This window comes from Phyllostomus hastatus, unplaced genomic scaffold, assembly GCF_019186645.2.
Source record: "Phyllostomus hastatus isolate PE091 unplaced genomic scaffold, TTU_PhHast_1.1 phas_contig_210, whole genome shotgun sequence".
Classification (NCBI taxonomy): Eukaryota; Metazoa; Chordata; class Mammalia; order Chiroptera; family Phyllostomidae; genus Phyllostomus; species Phyllostomus hastatus.
The window spans coordinates 13,430,839-13,452,778 of record NW_025333737.1 but is presented as its reverse complement, the minus strand read 5'-3'; the positions used below and the strand labels follow the sequence as shown (position 1 = coordinate 13,452,778).

Below are 21,940 nucleotides of genomic sequence, written 5' to 3'. Positions count from 1 at the left end.
GTGTCTGCCTTTGGTGCGGATCGCTGGCACTTACATTTACACACCTGTCCCTAAATTCTGAGTGTTTAATTGAACTCAGTAATGCTGCTGCACTGCACGGCCTGACTCATCAGGACATGAGATCATGTCCTTTTTTGCGTATTAGCTCAATGTCTCAACGCTGGGACCAGAGTGAGAGCATTAAGGCAAAGTACAAGGCTGTTTCTAATTTTGCCAGGAGAAGGAGTAGTAGTTACATGTTTGGACTTGAATGGAATATCCTACTAGGTTGCATGCTACAGAAAAGGGAGAATTTATAGAAGTATCGAAGATTAGTGGGCTAATAATTAAGCAGAGGAAGCCAACATATGAAACTGGAAAACAGGGTCTGTCTGGACCAAGCACACGAAGTCACACATACACATGGAGATGCATGCACAGGGCATGAGGGGAGAGCCTGGTGTCCCCGTTGGGGGGCGTGCCTACACAGCCCTTCAAGCTGGTGTTTCCTGGTTGCCACTCCGACTACAGTCTTGCAGTGGACAAGGGAGAACCAGGAACCTGTCAGATGGATGAATGAGTCTGTGCGTGTATCCAACTGGGTTATAATTCACCTAAGGTCTATTCCGGCTGGATAGCTAGAGCTGGCACCCAGACTTTTCCCACTAGGGGCCCTGGAGGCACCACATGACTATGAGCAGGCCAGGCTTCCTGTGCACAAGTTCCCCAGAACCAGGTCTAAGGACTGGCCACTGGCCCATCCTTCGGCCTCCATCACTTCTTTCTCATCAACCCAGAAATTCCCAGTTGCCAACATTCCCTTGAGAATAGGGGACAGAGGTAGCCACACTTGGAAAGAAGATTGCTTTGCACTTTATTTACAACAGAATGTAAGAAAAAGTAAGTTATTAACAATAATAAATAACTGGGAAAACCCCCCCACAAAACAGCCATAAAATGACACAGAAGGATGGCGTGTGTGAAGGTCACTGTTTGTTTGCTTTGCTTGGAGTCTGTAACACTGTGCATTCCAAAGCTTGGTCCTTCGGCAGCGGCAGTGGTGTATCGACCCACTGACCTAATCGAGATCCCAGCTTGAAATGTAAACACTAAAAATTACACTTGCAGCTACGCAGAAGGGGCATAGGTATAACGCCAACTCAAAGAATCTCTGCTTGGTGATACGTAGAAACTGAAGGCGGACTTGCAATTCAAGACATACTTTCAATTTTAAGCAAAAACATCCTAAAGCATTTATTAACAACAAAATTACAGTTAATGACATCTGCAAAGTTCTCAACATATTCACATTCTCTTATTGCACTAACTCCTAAGAAGCTTAAACATTTACATTTCAAATGCAAACAGATTGTTTTGAAGGTAAAACACAGAAGAACCTGGTGTTGCCTCGGCATGCCAATGCTGTGCAATCAATCGTGTAACATTTCAGTTCTGACAAGACGGTTGTTTTAGGTAGTCTACCCATGACCCATTACAGTCACTGGACAGATTAGGAAAAAAAAAAAAATCTCAGATGGCAGATTGCCACCTAGCCTGCTGAGTCAGATGATCAGAAAGGGACTAAAACTAGACAATTCTTGTTTATTGAATTATCTGAATGCATACAACATGTAAAAACCATACTCTGGCCCTTCTGAAAAAGTAAAATTCCTATTGACCAAAACCAGCCAATGACCTTGTTGTCTCTGAGCTGTGAAGAGATATTAAAGAAAGAATTTAAAAACACACATAAACACATTAAGCCTTGAAATTTTCACAGAAAAATGATTTCTCGAGAAGTGTCAGAATCTACTCTTAGGTCACTGTTCACTACAGTGCCTTGACAGAAAACCACAATTACTTTTGGGGTCTTGGGTTTAAGTGCCTGCATTACACAACCACGACTGTGCTTAGAAATGTATACTCACAACCAAAAACATGGCTAACAAGTACCTCCAACTGTATCAAAGCCATTCCTCCCACACAGAGGCAAAACCGTAACAGAAGAGTTTATAAGTGAGCCCGCCCATGGGCACGCATTGGGTCTGCTCTCACGGTGGCAACTGAACCTTGTCGTGGCCTCCTTTGCTCTGCTTTATGACAGGCCAAAAGCAAAAATAATGAAGGGGTCTTCAGAGCTAACTCTTGACAAAGTTATGCGGTAGGAACACCGAGACCTTCCTATCGGGGAAAAGCAGTCAGAGCTACCACGCTGTACCACAGCCAGCGGAAGCACAGTGCGTTTCCTCTCTGAAATCCACCCAAAGTGATGCTGTCTGCAGACACCACCATAGCCTGCACAAGCATCAGAGGTGGAGATGGTGTGCACACGTGTTCTTCTGTGGGTTATTTACTCTGATTCAGCTACCAAGACTTGAAAGTGGTGGTGTCTGACTCACTACACTATATTTATATATGTATATATATATACACACAGGTATAATACAGTTTTGGTGAACAAAGTTGAAGGTTTCCACATTGCAGACAGAGGCACTGAGTTAAAGATTCTATTTTCCCGCAAACATGCTTAACGAATTCAAGTTTCTGCTTTTTTTCTTCTTCTAAGTTTCCATCATGCTGCCATTTAATTTCCATTCTTATAGGAATTATTAACGTTCTATATACACATTCATTGCAGGCTAGTACCCCACAATAAACAAAAGCATGTACGGAGAAAATGTCAAATGACCCTTGAAAATCAAGATAGATTAAAATATAAATCATTTATGCCAGTGATGAGTGGATTAAATATTCGAAGCGGCTAAAGGAATATACACACCCCCCTTTATTAAATGCACACAAACCACATGGAGACAGAAAACTGAACATATTTTAAGAGCACACACATTTGATAGCTAAAAATCAGACTTATCGTCGGCAGTTTGTAATTGTTACCTGTGGCATTGTGCAGGCCGTGAGAGAAAGAAAACTCACAGAAGGAAATCAGAAATTAGCTTTCTAAAGCACAGAGAACTGTTGACCTTGAGAGCGGAAGCAGCTTTACAAAGAGCAATGGCATTCATGGAATCTCTAGGTGTCAGATGTGTTAACAACTTGCACAAAAACTGGTTCTATTAGAAAATGATCCCATCCGCTCCTGACTTCAGCTTGCGAATAAATGGTAAGCAAATACACATACACTACTACCACCTGATGAAAACAGAATTTTGCTTCCTAAAGCCAAACATTCTTGTTAAGTACTGTGGAGAGGGAGTCATTGAGAAGTCCAAGGGGTTTGTAAAAGATTGTTTTCCCACAAGCAAAAATCATGCTACTATACCATGCAAGGGTGTCTTACTACAATGCTATCTTCTTAACGAAGAGATGCACTGTTGATCTAAACTATTTGCAACTGGTTTCCTTTGAGTTCTGGGCTTATTTATTTATTTATTTATTTTTTGAGCTAAATATCAACCTGTAGATAAAGAAATGAGCTTGACAGTCTGATGTAGAAATTACACTCATTTGGTGCTGGGCTCATGGGGCCAGCATCTGCACCTTGGGAGTTTGTCCACTTGAAAGACACGTAGAGGAGTGGGCAGGGTCCACGGGCTGAGAGGCTGGGACAGAGGAGAATACGCTCCTCAATCTGTGGGTTTCCTTTGGAATCTGTTTTGGGAAGGTCCCTTTCCTGAGGTTGGAGGTTACGGTAAGGAAGGCTAGCTGGGGGCTTGCAGTTGCCCAACTACCTTGCTGTCTTCCTCTCGTGGAGGACACCAATCAATGCTAGATTCTGCTTGCCCTTCCTTCTGTGTTTAAAGGCAGTGAGGTGCGAAGGTGGCAGGTTTTCCCTCTTAAGATCAAAGGAGAGTTCTCTTTCTGCCACTTTGGTGAGTGATCTCGCCTCCCAGTCAACCTTGAATCTAATCTTGCCTTAGTGACACTTGCTGAAAAGAAAGCCAGACAGAGGGGCATCTTCAGTCTCTCCTTCTTTTTACTCTACAAATAAAGACTGGACAGTTCTGTTCACTCTCTTCTCCCACTTGACAGTATTTACTCAACTTCTGTGACATTCCCAATACTCTGGTTTCACGTAAGGAGCGAGAGAATGACAGTCTTTTCTAAGGTCTGGTGATGGGCTGTGGGTTCCAGAAAGTCTGGATGTTATTAAAAGTAAAATCAGGAAGAAGATGAGAGACAATTCTCATTTTTAGGGTTTCCCCGGACCAGACATTCTGACAGAATTCAAGTCCTGTTAGCTTACTCTATCTACCCTTGAACTTCTTTGAATGGGCCAGTAGTCAATGAATTCTAATTGCAAATTCTGAGAATCTTCATGGGTGATGGAAGCTGACAGGTTAAGGTTTGTTGGTACATGTAGAGGAAGATGTTCATCTTACCCAGGCCTCCTGGTTCCTAACTCAACCCTTCCAAAACCTGCCAGTGAAGGTTACATTCACCCACGCAATTCTTAAGATTTCTGAGGCCACGAGGGCACAAAGGGGAAAGTTATTAAAAGACAGAAGTGGAATATTTATTAAATTCTGTGAAAGGTATAAATAAGTCATCATTAATTGCACTTGGAGCCTCTGTGGGTTGATAAATTTTCAAAAAATTTTAAGTGTTAATTAGGCCCCAAATCCTGAGTCAGACTAACCAAAGTAGTAATCTTAGTAACTAGTCGTATTCAAGTATTGGTGATGAGCAGTTCAAAATTTAACAATTAGGTATGTTATGCCTGAGAGTATTTTTGAGAATTTCAGGTTTGATGGGAGGAAACTGACTTACTATTTTACCACACCTTGTAACACAGTGGTGTGAAGTTGTCATTTATTTACCCTTAAAGTCCACACCGACCTCGTCAGGTGCCCAATAACAAGGCTTCCTCTCTGGCTGCAGCTGTGGCTACAGAAGATGCCTTTTGTCCTTTGCATGTCTTACATTTTGCATCTAACATGATGCTGTGTGGCATATTGAGGGATTCATGTTATATGTGAAATTACTTAACCACATGCACACTTAGAGATTAAAGGAACATGTTTGAGTGACAAAGCAGTCTTTTGCTATAGAAGAGTCTTTAAAAAACAAACACAAACAAACAAAAAAACCCAAAGAACAAAAACCAAAACCACCAACCCTGGAAACAAAAATATAAAACCCCATGAAATATTCAGGTGGAGTTACTCTGATTTGGGCTGGCATGGCTTATCCGAAGAGGGCGCGCCAGGTAAATTCAGGGTGGCTTTTTTTTCGGGGTCTGGAAGCGTGAGAGTTTCTGGGGCAGACTTTTTCCGGGGTCGATCTTTGGGAACGGACAGAAACTCGGGCGCGTCTGTGGACAGAGGAGTGGATGGAGCGCTGGAAGGGGCGCTGCGGACGGAGGAAGGCAGCAGGGGAATGCTCGAGATAGAAATTGCAGGTGGGAAAACGCCAATTTTCTTGTTGGTGGCTTCCTGAGTGGCGCGTTCAAATTCTCGGACTTCATCCATTGTCATGTCTTCAAAGAAAAAAAGACAGAAAGGAAAATTAGCAGCTATTTAGAAGGGGTACAAATGCTTTCATCTCTATGCCAGTTTTTAAGGGACCTACAGGAACACTACTACAATAAGGGGCCCCTCTGGTTTATAAACCCAAATCATCACTGAAAGGCTAAACCCTGGACACCCTGAATTTTTCCTTCCTATAAAGGCAAACCTCTGAAGCAGTAGTCCCTTATGGATATGCATCCAAGACTTCCCCAAACACTCTTCGGTGAGCGTTTGATGTATTCTGAATAAGGAAAAAACGGGAGAGTACAGAACCGGACCGGAGCAGTGTATGTATGTGAGGGTGCAACTACTGTCAGACCTGGCCATATTCTGTACAAAGGGAAGGAAATTAAAACAATCAATGACTCCAGAATGATGCATACAAGGAGTGGCAAAAGTAGGTTTAAAGCTGTATGTGAAAGTTTATTCTTGGATTATAATTGATTATTATATTATTTTTTGTATGAACACTGTTCTGAAAGGAACACTGTAACTTATTTTTGCCCTACCCTGATAAATAATAGGTCACATAAGAACATATGAGCAGCCCTGGCTGGTGTGGCTCCGTGAATCGAGAGCTGGCCTGTGAACCGAAGTGTCGCCGGTTCGTTCCCAGTCGGGGCACATGCCTGGATTGTGGGCCAGGTTGCTGGTGGGGGATGCACAAGAGGCAACCACACATTGATGTTTCTCTCCTTCTCTTTCACCCTCCCTTCCCTCTCTCTAAAAATAAATAAATAAAACCTTTTAAAAAAGAGAAAGAACATATGAGCAAATCGGAAATACTTTTCAAAAAAAATTTTTTTAAGCAGATTTCCCCGAAACAATTATTAAATTGTTTAAAGGGAACGTTTTTACAAAAGAAGTATAAAATTATGGCTATGTGGATATAAAATTCAGAATAGAACAAGAAAAATTGTACCTGTAACCTTACCACTTGTTAAAAAAATAATATGACTATTCAACACGCTTTAAAAAATGAGATTATGTTTTAAAGAAAGAGGTTTTGCAAAATGAAATTGAGACTCTGGAAAAATTTCAGTAACTTGGGGGTCTGTGTCTGCTATATTAAACGGGTATCACCCTGGGCAAACTGGGCTTTGTAAAAAAGCAGCCGAAGACAGTGCTCTACTCCACACACCCAGCAGAGAGCAGAGATGGCCCACAGTACACCAGGATTTTGATTTCCCAGTCCCTTCCAAGAGTCTCTTTGAAGTTCCCTTCCGTGAAGGGACTGAAACTGCTCAACTGAAAAGGAAATTATTTCCTTATTGCTGTGAGCACAGGTGTTAATTTTGTATACTTTCAATCTAATTTGTTCCTACTCAGGTTGATGATTTAAATGTTACTGAACACCCATGCAGTTTTAATTTGTGCCAGACAGCAGCCTCTTGATTTCAACTGTTTTTCCTTATGATAGAGAAGAGAGACAATGGAAAAATAAGTAGTCCCCAATTTGGAGGAATTCCACAGAATAAGGGAAATATTGTAAGCATTCAAAATAACCACTCTGTGTAACTTCACGCAGGTGGGCATGTCTCTCGCTGAAGCCCTGGGAATGCCGATGAGTTGCAGCCAGAGAATGCATGGGTTTTCCCATGGGGAGAATCATTCCAAGTACCATTGTCTACCTGGTAAACTCTCCTTCTAACACCAGTAATCGCAGTAAAACGAAAAGAAAAGCAAGCAAAGAGGCTAGAGCCTAAAGCTGCAAGAACTCGGAATGAGACAAGCACTGTGCTTAGTATGTTTGGACTGTGGCACCTCCCCCTTTCCTGCTTCCTTTGCCTGGTCATGCTGACAGTGGGCATCTTTCAGACAGCAGCTGAGGGGGAACTGGTGTCTAACATTCCTAAAAGAAAAGGTAACTGAAAAGTGATGACAGTTCAAGGACAGTTTCCGTAAGGAGCACGCATTTCTAATTTGAGAGCTAGGGAAGGGGGAGGGGTCAGTCGTACTAGTCTGCGCAGAGAGAGGATCACCTGGGCTAAACCTTGGGACAGGGGTTTTCTGCAACTCTGACCACTGCATGCAAAACAGGGAGGGAGAATCAGGGCCATTTCAACCTCCTCGTCACATGCATTCGATTGCCGCCTTGCAGGGCACATTCCAAAGGCATGCTCTTAAAACTTAACTGAAGATTTCCAAAGTGCAACCAAAGGCCTTCACAATTCCAAAGCATCCATTTACAGCAATAGCCACTGCTCAATCTTTTATAACTACATCATCCATTTCTTAAAAACCTAATTAATGTTATTATTCTGGGGCATGCAGGCTCAAGCTGGCACCCAAAGAGATCACAGGTCTGGCCAAAGGTACATACAAATAAATGACTCAGTGACTACATTTTTCTTTGTCATCTGTATCTCCTCTTCACTAGCACGAATGACTGAGACATAATTAGATTTAAAATGCTGGCATACACCATACCATTAGCTGTCCATTTCTGATGTGCAAGGGAATAACCTCAGGCTCCGGGGGATTAAGTCCCAGGCTGGATCTGGCACAGTCCCTGCTCACCACCCCTTCGCTGCGCAGCCAGTGTGTGTGAACAGACCACAGACCCACCCTGATATTAACCTAGCCATACAAAGCATTTTGAAGCAAATGTAAAGATCCCTAAGATGCCAGGTGGGCCAGAAGCCTTTCCTTGAATGAATAACTGTTACCCATGTTTTTAAGTTACTGATGTGAAGTTCTAGTTTTCTTAGGGCACCTGATTTCACCCCTCTGTTTTTTTATGGTGCAGGCCAGGCCATTCTAGTACCACAAAATGTTTCCACTCTCCGTGTCCTTGGATTTGTGACCACCACAACCCGCCAAGTCCAGTGGCTTTAAAGAATTGAAATGTCTGGAAGCAAGAGGTGACACTGTCCAATTTAGACCCAGCTCAGGTTCTTAACCAACAGCCTCTGGGCGACGGCACTTTTTGTGGAAGTTTCAGAATTGAGCGTTTGCGGCATTTCAAAGATCAGTTGATGTATATGTTTTGTGAAGGGTGGGCAACATGTTTTAAAAATTCTACATACACTTGTTTGGGCATGGCTCTCTATGGCATCCACAGTGGAGGAATGCTGATTGCAAACTTTTATGTTGGTTTGTTCATGCATGTTTTTCTCGTATTCCCGAACATCATCCATTGTCATATCTGAAAGAAGGTCAAGACGTTGGCAACTTCCGTTATTAAATGCAAACTTTCAATGGGGAAGCTTTAGGGAAAAACGGTAGCTTAGCAGAAGCCAAAGAGAGGTTTAAAAAGCAGGGGATTCACTAACTTTATGAAGAGTGAATCATAAAGTTAGCCAAACCAGCCAAAGGGGGGGTGAGTACGAGGAAGTGAAGTCAAAACAGTCTCAGAACAGAGAAGAGTGGAAATTATTTAGGGGTGGCTCTTGAAGAGTGAGCTGAGTGGGCAGAGTGTTAGCACGTGGGCAGCGCCGCAGGCTGAGATCTCCTAAACCAGAGTTAGAAGATCCCTTCAGGGATAGGCTCAGCTTTGCCTGGTTTAACACTTACCTTCCATATACCTTTCCAAATAGATTCTTTCAGCCAGTGCATTCAACAACAGAAAGGACGCTTTCATTGCTATTATAGGAGGCGTGGCATATAAGGCAGAGAAACGGCATTGACTGGCACAAGTGAGGCCGGGTGTGATGCTCGCACAGGGGTGGGTCTTTGCACAGAATATAGGTGTCAGAGTGCAGGTCTGCACCGAACCTCAAGTCTAGCCTAACAGCTTGAAGATGGCTGGCACTACTCACACCTACCTTCTTCTATAAATAAACTGGTACATGACATTATGATTCTTGGCCCGAGTCTGCAGTTTTTCAGTATTTCAGGATAATGATCTGTTAATCTAGTGGTTCTCAATGGGGTACAATTTTGTGACATTATGACTATCACCATTGGGATGCCCCCCTTCTTCCAGCAAAGAATGATTTGGTCCAACAGCCAATGGTGCTGAAGTTGAGAAACAGTGTCCTAATCCAGCGGATATAAAACTCCTAACACAGAACCCGTCCACTTTCAGTATGTGAAGTGCATAAAAATAACAGTTAGTCTCTCTGAATACTTTTGTTGTTCTCTCCCGCATCCCCCCACCCCCCCGCCACTACTCCTTGGCTGTATTACTGCATTTTATCAGCAGGTTCCCCAGACGGGCATTCTTCTGGTGCTCTCATGGCAGAATTTAACTTCGTGCCTCTTTACAATAAAGGTATGCTGAGCAATTGGTTAGTTGGCCACTCTGATCACTAATGATCTTGGGGATTTAGAGCGGGTGTTCACAGCTGTTAATTTTTCCTTACGTATTTTCTGCATCATGGGTTTGGTGTGTTTTTATATCAATCCATGTGTGTCATGTGAGACTCTCTTTATCTCCAAAGGGCAGACTTGCCAGAAGTTTACGATTTCATGCAGTGTGGTCTGGGGCCAAGATGGAGGACAGCTCTAAATCCAGACCTGGGCTATGTTATTTAATGCATGATTCCCACCCCTCCGCAAACCCGTCAATGAAGGATGCTGTCCATAGCAATGTAAGTATCAAGAATGCTAAGCAGCAGTCTGGCCAAGCAAAGAGCATGCTTTTCTTTTAGAAAATCAAGGTAACTGGAAGCAATAAAGAGATGCTGCTTTGTGATTAGAACAAATGCACCTTAGTTAACAAAAATAACACATTCTTTCAATACAATCACTTTAATTTCTATGGCTGGTTATCAACATTTCTTAAACACAGATATACCTGGAATGAATACTGAGATCATTTTAAGCTAAAAGTTTAAAGTTTACAGAAATTTCTCTGTATTTAGGTTCACTTAACACTTTTCTTTCCTACCCCTCACTGCGAGGGTAGGAATGTGGAAAACAAAAACAAAGGCACTTTAGTTTCTTTGTTCTAGTGAATTCCAACACAAATCATTCTTTACCTTTCATTAGCTCAATTTTTAGAGAAGGGCTCAAACTGTGTGACTTCGTGCTTTCAAAGACAGATCATTTATGGATGTGAAGAGGGATTTAATAGTAAAGATACTCATTACCATCTTGTTTATAATAGTGAAAAATTGAAAACAACCCAGGGGACTGATAGTATTATGCAAACCATTACAAATAATGTAGAAAAGTAATTAACACTATGGAGAAATGTCCTTGGTATATTGTTAAATAAAAAATTGGAGGTAAAAATTTACGCACATTATGTGAAATCATTTTTGTTAGAAAAGCATTATATACATTTAAAAAAACAAAGTATACATTTCAAAATGTTAACAGTGATTGTTTTGAGGGGTTGGAATTGTAGGTAATTTTCTTCTTTTTGCTTATCTATATTCTCCACATTTTCTACCTCAAATATGCACTGCTCACGCAAGAAAGAGAAAAAGGTCACTCAACAATCCACTACTTGTGATCACTAGAAGGAAGAGGGACACCATCACTATGGGAGTGGCAAGGAGAAGATACACTTTTCTAGAGCTGCGCCCATTCCAGAAACATGATCCTCCCCCCTTTTAAACATTCAGAGTTAAGAAACAAAGTTTCAGGACATTTTATCTAAAAGAAAAACAGCCTTGCAGCCAGACCACAGGAGAACAAACGCCTCCAGTGAAGCGGTTCTCACCAGATGACCGAGTGACGGTGATCTGGTCCCTGCTGACGAGGAAGCAAAACGTGTTTGCCGAAATCCTGCACTGTCCCCACTCACCACACATGCGTATGGAAATGATGTAAACACTTTCAGTATTCCTCAGTAATTTATGGAAAGCTAATCAAGTGAAAATGTACGCTCCTGTTCAGGTTATCTGGTGAAATGAATTAAGTCTCGCTTCTGTAAGGTATATTACTCTGTAGACACGAATCAATTTCTTAGTAAACTCAGTTCCACGTGCCCTATGACAGATTACCCTTTCGGAGGTGACTCGTTTCCACTGACTGACTTGCAGTGATCGGTGAGGTCTGGCCATTTAGGTTCAGGACTCTTTGTTTCCAGCCACCAAGTGCGAGTGTGCATCAGAGAAACTCTCAATTAAAAGAATCTATGTCAATTATTTTGCAAGCAAACTGAAAAACAATCACTCCTTAATTTGTAGATTTAGAAGGCCATAATTTACTTTTTTCCTAAATAAGGTCTTTTAAGTAAAGGCATCTTAAACAAGTAACGCTGGGCGAATGGTCCGATGTAAGAGAATCTTGGACCTAGCGTGGTATTGCTTCTAAGAAAGGCACATCCTAGTATCTTTGACACTAGGCCAGCAGAGGCTGATGGACAGCCACAGCCCTGGAAGTATTCTGGGGGTATTAATGTCCCTCTCATTGCATTCTGTGGGGCACGATTTCCTCTCTGTCCTCTCGCAAGGCCATTTCTTCCTTTCTCACCCTCCTCAGGTGATGGCGGAGAAGCAGCAGTCTCTTAGCCCAAGACGCGGAGTCACATTCCAGCTGCCCCAGCCTGAGCCCTACCATCTCCTCCGGGTGACTGGGCGGAGCCTGGAACCACCTCCTCTACCCTCAGCCCAGCTTCATCAAAGCTTTGGACCCAGGGGGTCTGTTCACTGATGACCTTTGTTTGATTCCCTAAACCATGAACTAAGACTCTCATTAAAAAGCAAGACATATCCCAACTTTATATGAGTCCTGGTCCATTTTCTTCAACCATTTTCTACTTTTTAAAAAATAAAATGTGGGTTCTAATTATTATTTAATGAGTCACTCAAGTAATGAATGAATTATGTTTCATAGAAATAATTCAAGTAGTATTGGGTTACAGAGAGAAAAGAGAATAACTGCTTTTAACCTCTCCCACAAATCCTATTCCTTCTGGAAATAACCCCAGGTTGCCAGATTTTTTTTGTATGAATTCACATGTACATTACTACACACACACACACACACACACACACACACACAATCTAATTTATTTTACACTTAGGAATCAAACTACAGCATACTAAACTATACCATACACATTGTTCTGGCTTGCTTTTTCCACTAATGGAAAATGTGTATATTTCCATACCAGTATATAAGAAATATCTTATTCTTTTTAGTGGTTACACACAATATTCATAGAATAAGCACATCGTAATTTACCTGACCATGCTTCTCTTAATGGGCATTTACACTGAGACTAATTTTCAGCTTTCATAAACAACACTACACTGAATGCCTTTGTACCTATATTAATGAGCACATGTGTCGTTCTTAATTTGTTAAGAACAAATTTCTAGAAGTGGGTTATAGTTTATCTATACTTAACATTTTCATAAAAGCTGCTCGTTTGTTCTTCCACCTATCCAAAACTGAATATTGTCACTCTCTTAAGTTTTTGCTATCAGATGGGTACATGTCATATCTCTGTTGTTTTCATTGCATTTCTTGTGATTAGCAGGGAGGTTATCAGCCATTTGCATTTCTCTTTCTGCTGTTGATCTGTTCGGGTTTTTTTTCTATTGAGTTGTTGGCTTTTTTATTTATAGGACCTCTTTATATATTTATAGGTATTAATCCTGTTAGCTACATATACTACAAGTATTTTCTCCTACAAGTTACAAGTTAGCTACAAGTACTGTAAGCACATATTGCAGAGTCTTTCAACTTTGTTTATGGTGGCAATTTTCTTTCAATCACTTCAGTTTTAAAGAAGGCAAGCTGATTTCATGGGAAGTGGAGGCAAGATCATACATTTGAAAGGCTTCTGGGATAGGAGTCAGTTGAACGCAGAGAGAAATCACCAACGCCGAGGGAGCAAGCATCTGCAAGCAAGAGTTTTCCCACATTGTGCTGTACATTTGCAGCAATTAAAACTTTTCAAAAAGAGTCTTATTACTCTAACTCAATAACTTGTCCAATGGCACGTTATGTTATATTTCCTACATTTTCTCTCCACTTCCAGGCTACTCTGCCTAAGTAGAAGGCATTTTTTTCTTGCTGGCTGGGTTGGGCCAGGGGTGGCGGGGGGTGGGGGGGTGGGGGGGGTGGGGGAAGGCTCCAGCAGTCAGGAGTCAGATTTGATACTGTTTTGGCTCCACTGAAACGGTGACTGTCCTTTGGGAGGTGCCCTATTTAAACCTTTAAAAATGATTATAAATTCAACAATGCTTGTTATAAACAGCTTAGGATGGCTACACTTTTTTTTTTTTTTTTCCCCCAGTGAAACTAGCCAGTCCTCAAAGCTTGGTGCATACCCTTTCCATATATTCACACTCTTAAGATCCAGAATTGTAAACTGCAGTTGGGATTATTTTTCCTATAGTGCTTAACTTGAACGAGTGGAGAGTGGATCACAGATCCCTTTGAAAATCTGATGGAAAGTTACGAGTTCTCTCCCCAGAGAAATGAACATAATAAGCACACACACACAAAATGTTGCATAAGAGCCACGGCACTCAAGTTCACATGAGGCCATTGGAAAGTGCAGGCATGGTGAACTCAATCAGCTAATGCTATCTCCACCTTGAGCTAGCTTCACTCATTATGAGCTAGGGACTCCAAGATGATTTCTAAGTCATTTTCATGAGGTGGTTTCATCTATGCCAGTCAGAACTGACCCCCAGATTTTTTTTGGAAGGATGAGGATTTCAAAGACGTTCAAGAGGTTCCCTCCAATCACAGCCTCCCTCTAGTAATCCTGTGTTCCTCTCCCAAAATACAGTCAGGCTGTGAATCAAAACCATGCCTCTGTGAAGCCAGGCTGCCTATTTTTATCCAGTTCATCTTCGGAAATGTGCTGCTACTTCTCTGATTACTGTTCTAGTCATGCAGGAGGCACCCGAGGCTCAGGGATAAAGACCAATCAAGCCTTTGAAAGACAAGCTCCAGTCCTCCTACAGTGGAGATGGTTACACTTTACCATGAACATGAGCAGCACAGCATCTGCTTAGGGAAATAGTGATGCGACAGCAAAACACTGAAAACTCCGAAAAGGCACAAAATTAAAATCCTGGGGCAAGAAAAGATCATCGTCAAGTACAACGTCCTTTTTTTTTTTAACTTTTGCTTACACACCGGAGACCTGCCACCTCCAGCAGGTCTAGTTAGAAAGACAGCCAGGGCTGCCACTGCACAAGGAGAGCATACACTCTGTGCCCTGCATGAATGCACAGACCAGGAGGTGAATGAGGCTAAAATTCAGCCTGGAGCCAGTAACACCTGCAGAATCTGCTTAAGAGGGGCACCTTGCTCTACTTCTCACAAGGCACCAGAGTTTGGCAGGTGGCCCTGAAGACATCTACCATTCTCTAGTCTAACCTGTTTGTACTGAATTAAACTGTCCTTCTTGCCATCTAATCTGGTTTACAGTCCATGCCATACCGCAGATGCTCTCAAACTTTATCAAGCATCAGAATCACCCGGAGGGCTTATTGAAACACAGATTGCTGGCCTGTACCCTAGTGTATCTGACTCTGTGGGTCTGGGGTAGGGTCTGAGAATCTGAATTTCTAATGAGTAACCAGTGGGTGCTGATGTTGCTGGTCCAGGGGCTTCACTCCCAGAACCAGGCCATAAGCTACAGGCAGGAGTTTTTTTTTGTTGTTGTTGGTTTGGTTTTACTTTGGACCTTTTCCATGTTTACTAATGACAGCATCACTGAGCTTGTATAGACCAAAGAAAAAGAAGCAACTTCAGGTACCCCAAACTGAAGGGCTATCCTGGTAGACATTTGGCTTTGTAACAGTGACATACACCCATTCACCCGAGAAGCCCATAGTCCCCAGCATTACCTTGGATAAGGGGCTGAGAAGATACTGCCCTGTGGGCAGGCCCATTTCCATTCAATTGCCTTGAGTGTCTGCATCTGGGTAATGAAGGAGCCACTGTGTTGCTGGCAAAAGGCTCAGCTGGGGGATGATGCCAGCAGTAATTTATATGAGATGGATGGGGTGGTTCTCAGATCCTGTGCTGAGTGAAAACCCTGCTTGTTTTGGTTGGGGCTAGGACTGTGTACACAGAGGGCGGAGATCTTCTCTGGGGAGCCCGAGGCCCCTGCTGGTCTGCATCCCGTAAACCACAAGCTGTTTTTCCGCACTCAGATACAGAACAGGCTTTTTGTCAATAGACTCCTTGAGTTCTGTCTCCACCTAAGCCATCTAAGGTATTGGGTTGGCCAAAAAGTTCATTTGGTTTTTTTCCATAAGATGGTTCTAGTAGTGCTTAGTTGTTTTTAATTTCACTCGAAACAATTTTGTTAGATTGTATTATGACAGCTATCACATCAGTGCGCATTAAAAAAAAACTTACCAAGATTGGTGAATTTTTGTGTGTACCATTTTAATATTGAAGATGGAAGAAAACATGCAATGTTTTTGGCATAATATGCTTTATTATTTTAAGAAAGGTAAAAATGCAACTGAAATGCAAAAGCCTTGTGCAATATATGGAGAAGGTGCTGTGACCAAATGAATGTGCTGAAAGTGGTTTACAAAGTTTCATGCTGGAGATTTCTTGCTGGACTATGCTCCATAGTCAGGTAGACCAGTTGAAGTTGATCGTGATCAAATTGAGACATTAACTGAGAACAATCAACATTACACCACGTGGGAGAGCTGACATACTCAAAATATCCAAACCAATAAAGTTATTGGTGAAAATGAAAAATGTGTCTCTTATTTTATGGAAAAAAACCATACAGACTTTTCGGCCAACCCAGTAAATAGGTAGGTGTTCTCTGTGAGGTCTCTAGGACTGGAGACCTCCAGGTTCCTTTGACGCATTATTCTAGCTTTGGGCCTTTGTAATAGTTTGAGATTTTTCTTTTTTTGGACTAAAAGTATTGAAGTCTCTTCCTTACGCCAGGCTTGGCTTGCCGAGTGGGTCCCTATCCTTCATACTCCAGCAGTTCACTTACTAGCGACCCACCCACCATTTTTTCTCTTTCTAGATCCGGCCTCTGCTTGAACCGTTCTTCCTGACCAACAGGCTTGTAGTGGCTTGTCCTCTTGGTCAGGACCCAACTACCCTGTGCAATGCTGTTTCCTAACAGTCCGTGTGGGCATTCTAGCACTAGAGAGAAGTCTGCTAGACTGCCCCGTGTCTTCTCGGTCCTCAGAGTGGCAGGTATTTGGCCCTGCAGGTCTCTCTTCACTAGTCAAACTTCTAATCGGTTTGAGCCTATTATTCTTTGAGTCTCCTTTTGCTATTTTCTAAGTGTAAGGAAACCAGGAGCTTGGAGGAGTCCAAGCTGGGACAGACCAGTCCTTAACCTATTTTGGGGGTCTGTGCTCCCTCTAAGAGTCTGAGTAAAGCTCCCTGGGTGGGGCAGGGACAATCAGAAATGTTGGTTTAATGTCAGGGGCAGGCTTTTTCGCCATCTTGAATCCTGCAGTGCCTGCCAGGAACAGAACTTCTGCAACAACAAATATGTCTGGAAGGCTGTGGTCCAAGGCCATTTTTGCTGGCTATAAACGGGGTCTCCGGAACCAGAGGGAGTACACAGCTCTTCTTAAAATTGAAGGTGTTTATGCTCGAGATGAAACTGAATTCTATCTAGGAAAAAGATGCGCTTATGTGTACAAAGCAAAGAACAACACAGTGACTCCTGGTGGTAAACCAAACAAAACCAGAGTAATCTGGGGAAAGGTAACTCGTGCTTATGGAAACAGTGGTATGGTTCGTGCTAAATTCCGAAGCAACCTCCCCGCTAAGGCCATTGGACACAGAATCCGTGTAATGCTGTACCCCTCCAGGATTTAAACTTACTGATAAATAACAACCCTGACTATGTGGCTTGTTTTGGGGCCCTCTGGCAAAGCAAAGGATTCCGGGTTGGGGGACATGGTTGGGTTGCAGGTTCAGTTCCTGGTCAAGATGCAAAGGAGCCAACTAATGAATGTTTCTCTCACACATCTATGGTTCTCATCTTTTTCTCCCTCTCCCCCCTTCAAATAAGTAAATAAAATCTATTTTAAAGAGTAAATAAAAAAAAATATCAGGGGCAGTAATCACAGGAGACCTTCCCTCTGCCTGCCTCACGAAGCACAGCCACAGGCAGGTCTCAGGGAGGCAGCACGACCGACCGACCGTGTGGCGGGGCAGGCCCCTCGCTGTGTGAGCAGCATGCGGGGGAGGGTTGGGTGTCAAGACAGTGGTGAGGTTTCCACAGAATCTGTTCCAGGAAGACCCATTTGTTCTTCAGAAGATGCTGATCTGGGAAAAATTGCAAAATATAAAAAGCCGGTGGCCTACAGAACCACGTTTCTAAAAAAAATGTGGCTCAGAAATAGCTAACGACATTACTAACCACCACTTACTGTCTTTGCCCATTCAGTCCAACCTATTTTCTACTTTCAATTCGATACCTTCTGTTCAGAAGAGGAAGGGAACTGGTGAAACGAGGACAGAAAAGCCCCCAAATGCAATTGAGGTGACACTCAGAACAAATTTAGTGTGACTTCAAATAAGGCTGAGGAGAAGGGCATTTCATTAGGTAATCGGCTCTAACCCAAGTAGCCAATTAGGTCTGTTTGCTTCTATTTATAGTCAAGGGCACTAGCCGGGGAGGACTGATCCGGGGAATGCAGATTCACATAGACAAAGCGATGGTGCTGAGCACCTGGAGAGGGTGGTCCACCCACCGTGGGATGACACAAACGCTTTCATTTACTGGAAATGTGCAGAACTTGTTTAACTCTTCCCAAATCATGTAAAAAAAAAAAAAAGAGAGAGAAGTAAAAAGGCCAAAACAATAGTCTCAGGATTAAGGGGGCACCTTTGCCTTTGCCCTTGAGTTCTTACAGAATCCTTGTTTTGGTTGACGGAGGGTTTCAAGTGATCTCTGAATCAAAGGATGGCTTTTATTTGATATGATGGCTTGAGACAGCTTTCATCTTGAAGTTTGGTATAAATTAGGATGGGATTGAAACCCATCCAACAGAGATTTATGGAGTCCTGTATGCAAGTCAAGAATGCAAACATCAAACATCCTGAGGTCCTACTTAGTAAACAGCTAAGTACTAGAGCTATTTTAGACCAAGCTTCTCTCATTACATTTTTCTTCATTATGTTCCATGAACAGTGCTATTTCCAATGCAGGATGCAGTAGCCCTGCCTTCGTTCTTGCTTTTCTAAGTAGTGTAGGAAGCTAGATGGACTGAAATCCCAAGTCAGCCTGTTATGAAATTGTTCTACAAGTTATCCGGGGAAGTTGACTTACCATACCACTCATCAACCCATGCAAAGGCCTGTCTATGTCCAATCAGCAGAATATCTCGGACAACCTACAACAGGAAAAGAAGGATGTTGAAATAATACCATGTTTAATGAAAACTATCAGGAACATAGATCGTTCCCAATTCTAATTACAAATCTCTCCATCCCTCTGTCCCTATGGGATGACAATTGCACAGATAGTGCACCTGTTTACCCTCAGCCCTTTGCGTGGCGTGCAAGCCCTTGGTGTAAATTAATGTCCATCTTACTTGAAGGTTGGGCTGGAGGTGTGCACAAACGACTTGGCAGTCTCAGCAATGATCGGAATGAATCTCCAGGCTAATCACCTTGAAGTTTTTCCTTTTGTTTGTCTTTGCATAAAACAAGTTCTACTTTTCACTTGTAGAAGGGTGTGTCTCACTGGTGCCAGGGGGTCATAAATGTTAGAAGTCAGGAACCTTTTCTGGGCACCAAGTCACTTCTCAGTAAAGAGCACTTAACGGTCTTGCTTCTCTGGTGAAGTATCTTAAATATTGGTTAGTTTTCTTTAAATGACTGAGGGGTGGGATACCAGATGAGCAAATACCTTTCTAGGCTTGACTTTCCAGGCTGTCACGAAACAGAAGCGGGGAAGAAGCACATGCAGTCAACTATGACTGTAAGAGATGGAAGAAGAGACCCGAACTAGAACAGAACACGGTAGCAGTGAGAAGCCTGACTGAGGACAAAAGGAATGAGACTATTTCTGATGGTGTCGCATGATGACAACAGTGGACAAAGAAAACATTTATAGATATAGTTTGTGTATGTGTAACCCTGTTCATGTGCTTTTATTTCATGGTACTCTTTTATTTTGGTCCTCCGTAAATACGCCTTTTTACTTTTCTTGGATACTCACACAACATTCCTTCCTTCCTATCAAACAAATCAATTGTCAAAAATCTCTCATGCAAGGTTCCAGCATGTATCAATAAATGAAGGATTTTAATTTGGTGATTTTGCAGAGACGAGGGAAGCATTTATAGTAAAGTGTTTATTAGCCCAGGACTCTGGCTATCTAGTGAGGCTTAAGGAGGAAACACATCAAGAAAATAAGAAACAACACGAGGCTGCATGCACTTGAGTGCTGAGTGTGTCAAATTCATGGAAATCAAAAGAACAGCATCGAGGCATCAGTAAATATACTCTATTACATTAAGCACAACACAGCTGTCTGCTTGGAAACAAGGATTCAATAATGTGCTAATGGCTCGCTTTCCAACATTTTTTCCCCTCAACTGTGAAAAGATTCTTAAAAAACAAAGGTGTTTAGAGAAAGGCGCCCATGCAAATGCTAGCCTCGGAAACTCATTAGCAACTCATGGGCCAGAGCAGGTGTGCTGTGGGGGTGTCGACAACACTTCATTATATTTGGAAACGGACAATGGGGATGCCTATGACTACAGCGTAATTGTTACCAGTACTTTAAAGAAAGAGATTCTCAAAGCTAGTCAGTCACCCGTGAGAAAAGAAACACAATGAGCCTTGTGGCAATCTAAATATGCTTTGTAGGAGAAGGAAATAATAAAATGCACTATGGGAGTGGCCCTAGTAAGAGATGATCTGTGGTTAAAAAAAAAGGGGGGCAGGGGAATGTAGGAAGTCAAGGAAGGCAGAGCCTGAGACAGACTTAGAACTGAGGCTGGAAAATATTTACTCTGACCATCTGTCCCTGCTAAACAGTTGGACGCAGAAGGACAACAGGAGGTCCCAGGACTTGATTTCTCTGTGTCTCACTCAGCTCCCACCTCTGGGTGGGCAGCATGGCTCTGGAGCTCAGCAGAAGATCGGCACATTTCTCTGTTCCAGAGTCTGCTATTATCATGAGCCCAAGTTCATCTATTTCTTGGAGCTAAATTCAAGATTTATACATTTTATTGCTAACTGGCAGCCCTATTTTATTGTCAGTTGCCCCCTCTCCCCATAGACAAATACATCTAAGTAACAAAAAGTTCAGCACATTAAGGTTAAATTCCAATGCCTCCAAAAGAATTTCAGAAGGCTATTTTTTAATCAGTTTTTAAGTGGAAAAATAAACAGATATCCAGCCTATGTGGAATGCAGAGACAACTTGGGTAGAATTTATTTTTATGGAACTGGAAGGAGTTACAAAGGGCAGTACTCAACACTGCAAATTTTTTTTTCCTATGAGGTCAGAAGTCATGTTAGAAACCCCTAACAAACTTAAATAATTACCAAGTGAATTCTTGCTGCAAAATTAACATGTCAGCCAAAGTGGTTATACAACTGAAATCTGTGTTTTGAGACTGTTACCAATCCTTTGGTGACAGAATTACTGTAAGAGCAGAAATTCTGCTGTGCACAATCTAATGGGACTACTGGGATTTCTTATTCTGCTCCTTAGGGCATCTTCTACCTTAGGGGCCTACATCTGCAGGACCTTCTGGGTGAGAATTATCCCTGCGGACTGCACACACAGATACACCCCGGGCCTCTCCGTGGAACCCAATGCCTGGAACTAGATTAGCCCCATGCCAAAGGGAGAAATATATATTTTTTTTAAATTTTACTTTTTGATTACAGTTTACATTCTACATTATTTTGTACTAGTTTCATGTGCACAGCATAGTGGTTAGACAATCATATACTTTATGAAGTGGTCCCCGGTATTTCCAGTACCCACCTGGTACTGTACATAGTCATTGCAACATAATTGACTATATCCCCTATGCTGTACTTTACACCCCTTGACTATTTTGTAACTACCAATTTGTACTTCTTTAAAAAAATTTCTTTTTTAAAGATTTTATTTATTTCTAGAGAGAGGGGGAGGGAGGGAGAAAGAGGGAAGAGAAACATCAATGTGTGTTTGCCTTTTGTGAGCCCCCTACTGGGGACCCTGTCTGAAACCCAGGCATGTGACTTGGCTGTGAATCGAACTGGTGACCCTTTGGTTTGCAGGCCAGCATTCAATCCACTGAGCCACACCAGCCAGGGCCCAATTTGCACTTTGTAATCCCTTTTACCAAGCCTCCTAAGCCCTCTCTCTTCTGGCAACCATCAGTCTGGTCTCTGTGTCTCGAAGTCTGTTTCTATTTTGTTTATTCATTTATTTTGTTCATTAGATTCCACATATAAGTGAAATCATATTTGTCTTTATCTGGCTTATTTCACTTAGCATCATACCATCCAGGTCCACCCATGCTATTGCAAATGGTATGACTTCATTTTTTTTTATGGCTGAGTAAAAATATTCCATTGTTTATATGTGTACTATAACTTTTTTATCCACTTGTCTGTTGATGGGCACTGGGGTTGCTTCCATATGGGAGAAGTATGTTTTGAACACCCAATTT

At 42.3% G+C, this 21,940-nt stretch overlaps 2 protein-coding genes across 3 annotated transcripts in view; one reads left to right on the top strand and one right to left on the bottom strand.

Moving 5' to 3' along the window:
* Positions 1–829: 829 nt before the first annotated feature.
* The window catches only part of PITPNC1 (phosphatidylinositol transfer protein cytoplasmic 1), a 222,981-nt gene continuing 201,870 nt past the window's right edge, over positions 830–21,940 (bottom strand). Inside the window, exons 8-10 of one of the 2 annotated variants that reach the window (XM_045835969.1) lie at positions 18,589–18,652; positions 8,477–8,595; positions 5,283–5,416 (exon numbers count right to left, since the gene is read on the bottom strand). In XM_045835969.1, coding sequence (XP_045691925.1) covers positions 5,411–5,416; positions 8,477–8,595; positions 18,589–18,652 — 189 coding nt within the window. In that variant the 3' untranslated portion in view covers positions 5,283–5,410. Of the gene's footprint in view, positions 5,417–8,476; positions 8,596–18,588; positions 18,653–21,940 lie in introns of both variants that reach the window. The other variant, XM_045835968.1, reaches the window with a different exon arrangement.
* Positions 16,730–17,352, top strand: LOC123816773 (60S ribosomal protein L35a-like). Its single transcript, XM_045835970.1, has one exon. The coding sequence runs from the start codon at positions 16,797–16,799 to the stop codon at positions 17,127–17,129; it is 333 nt and encodes a 110-aa protein (XP_045691926.1). The 5' UTR covers positions 16,730–16,796; the 3' UTR covers positions 17,130–17,352.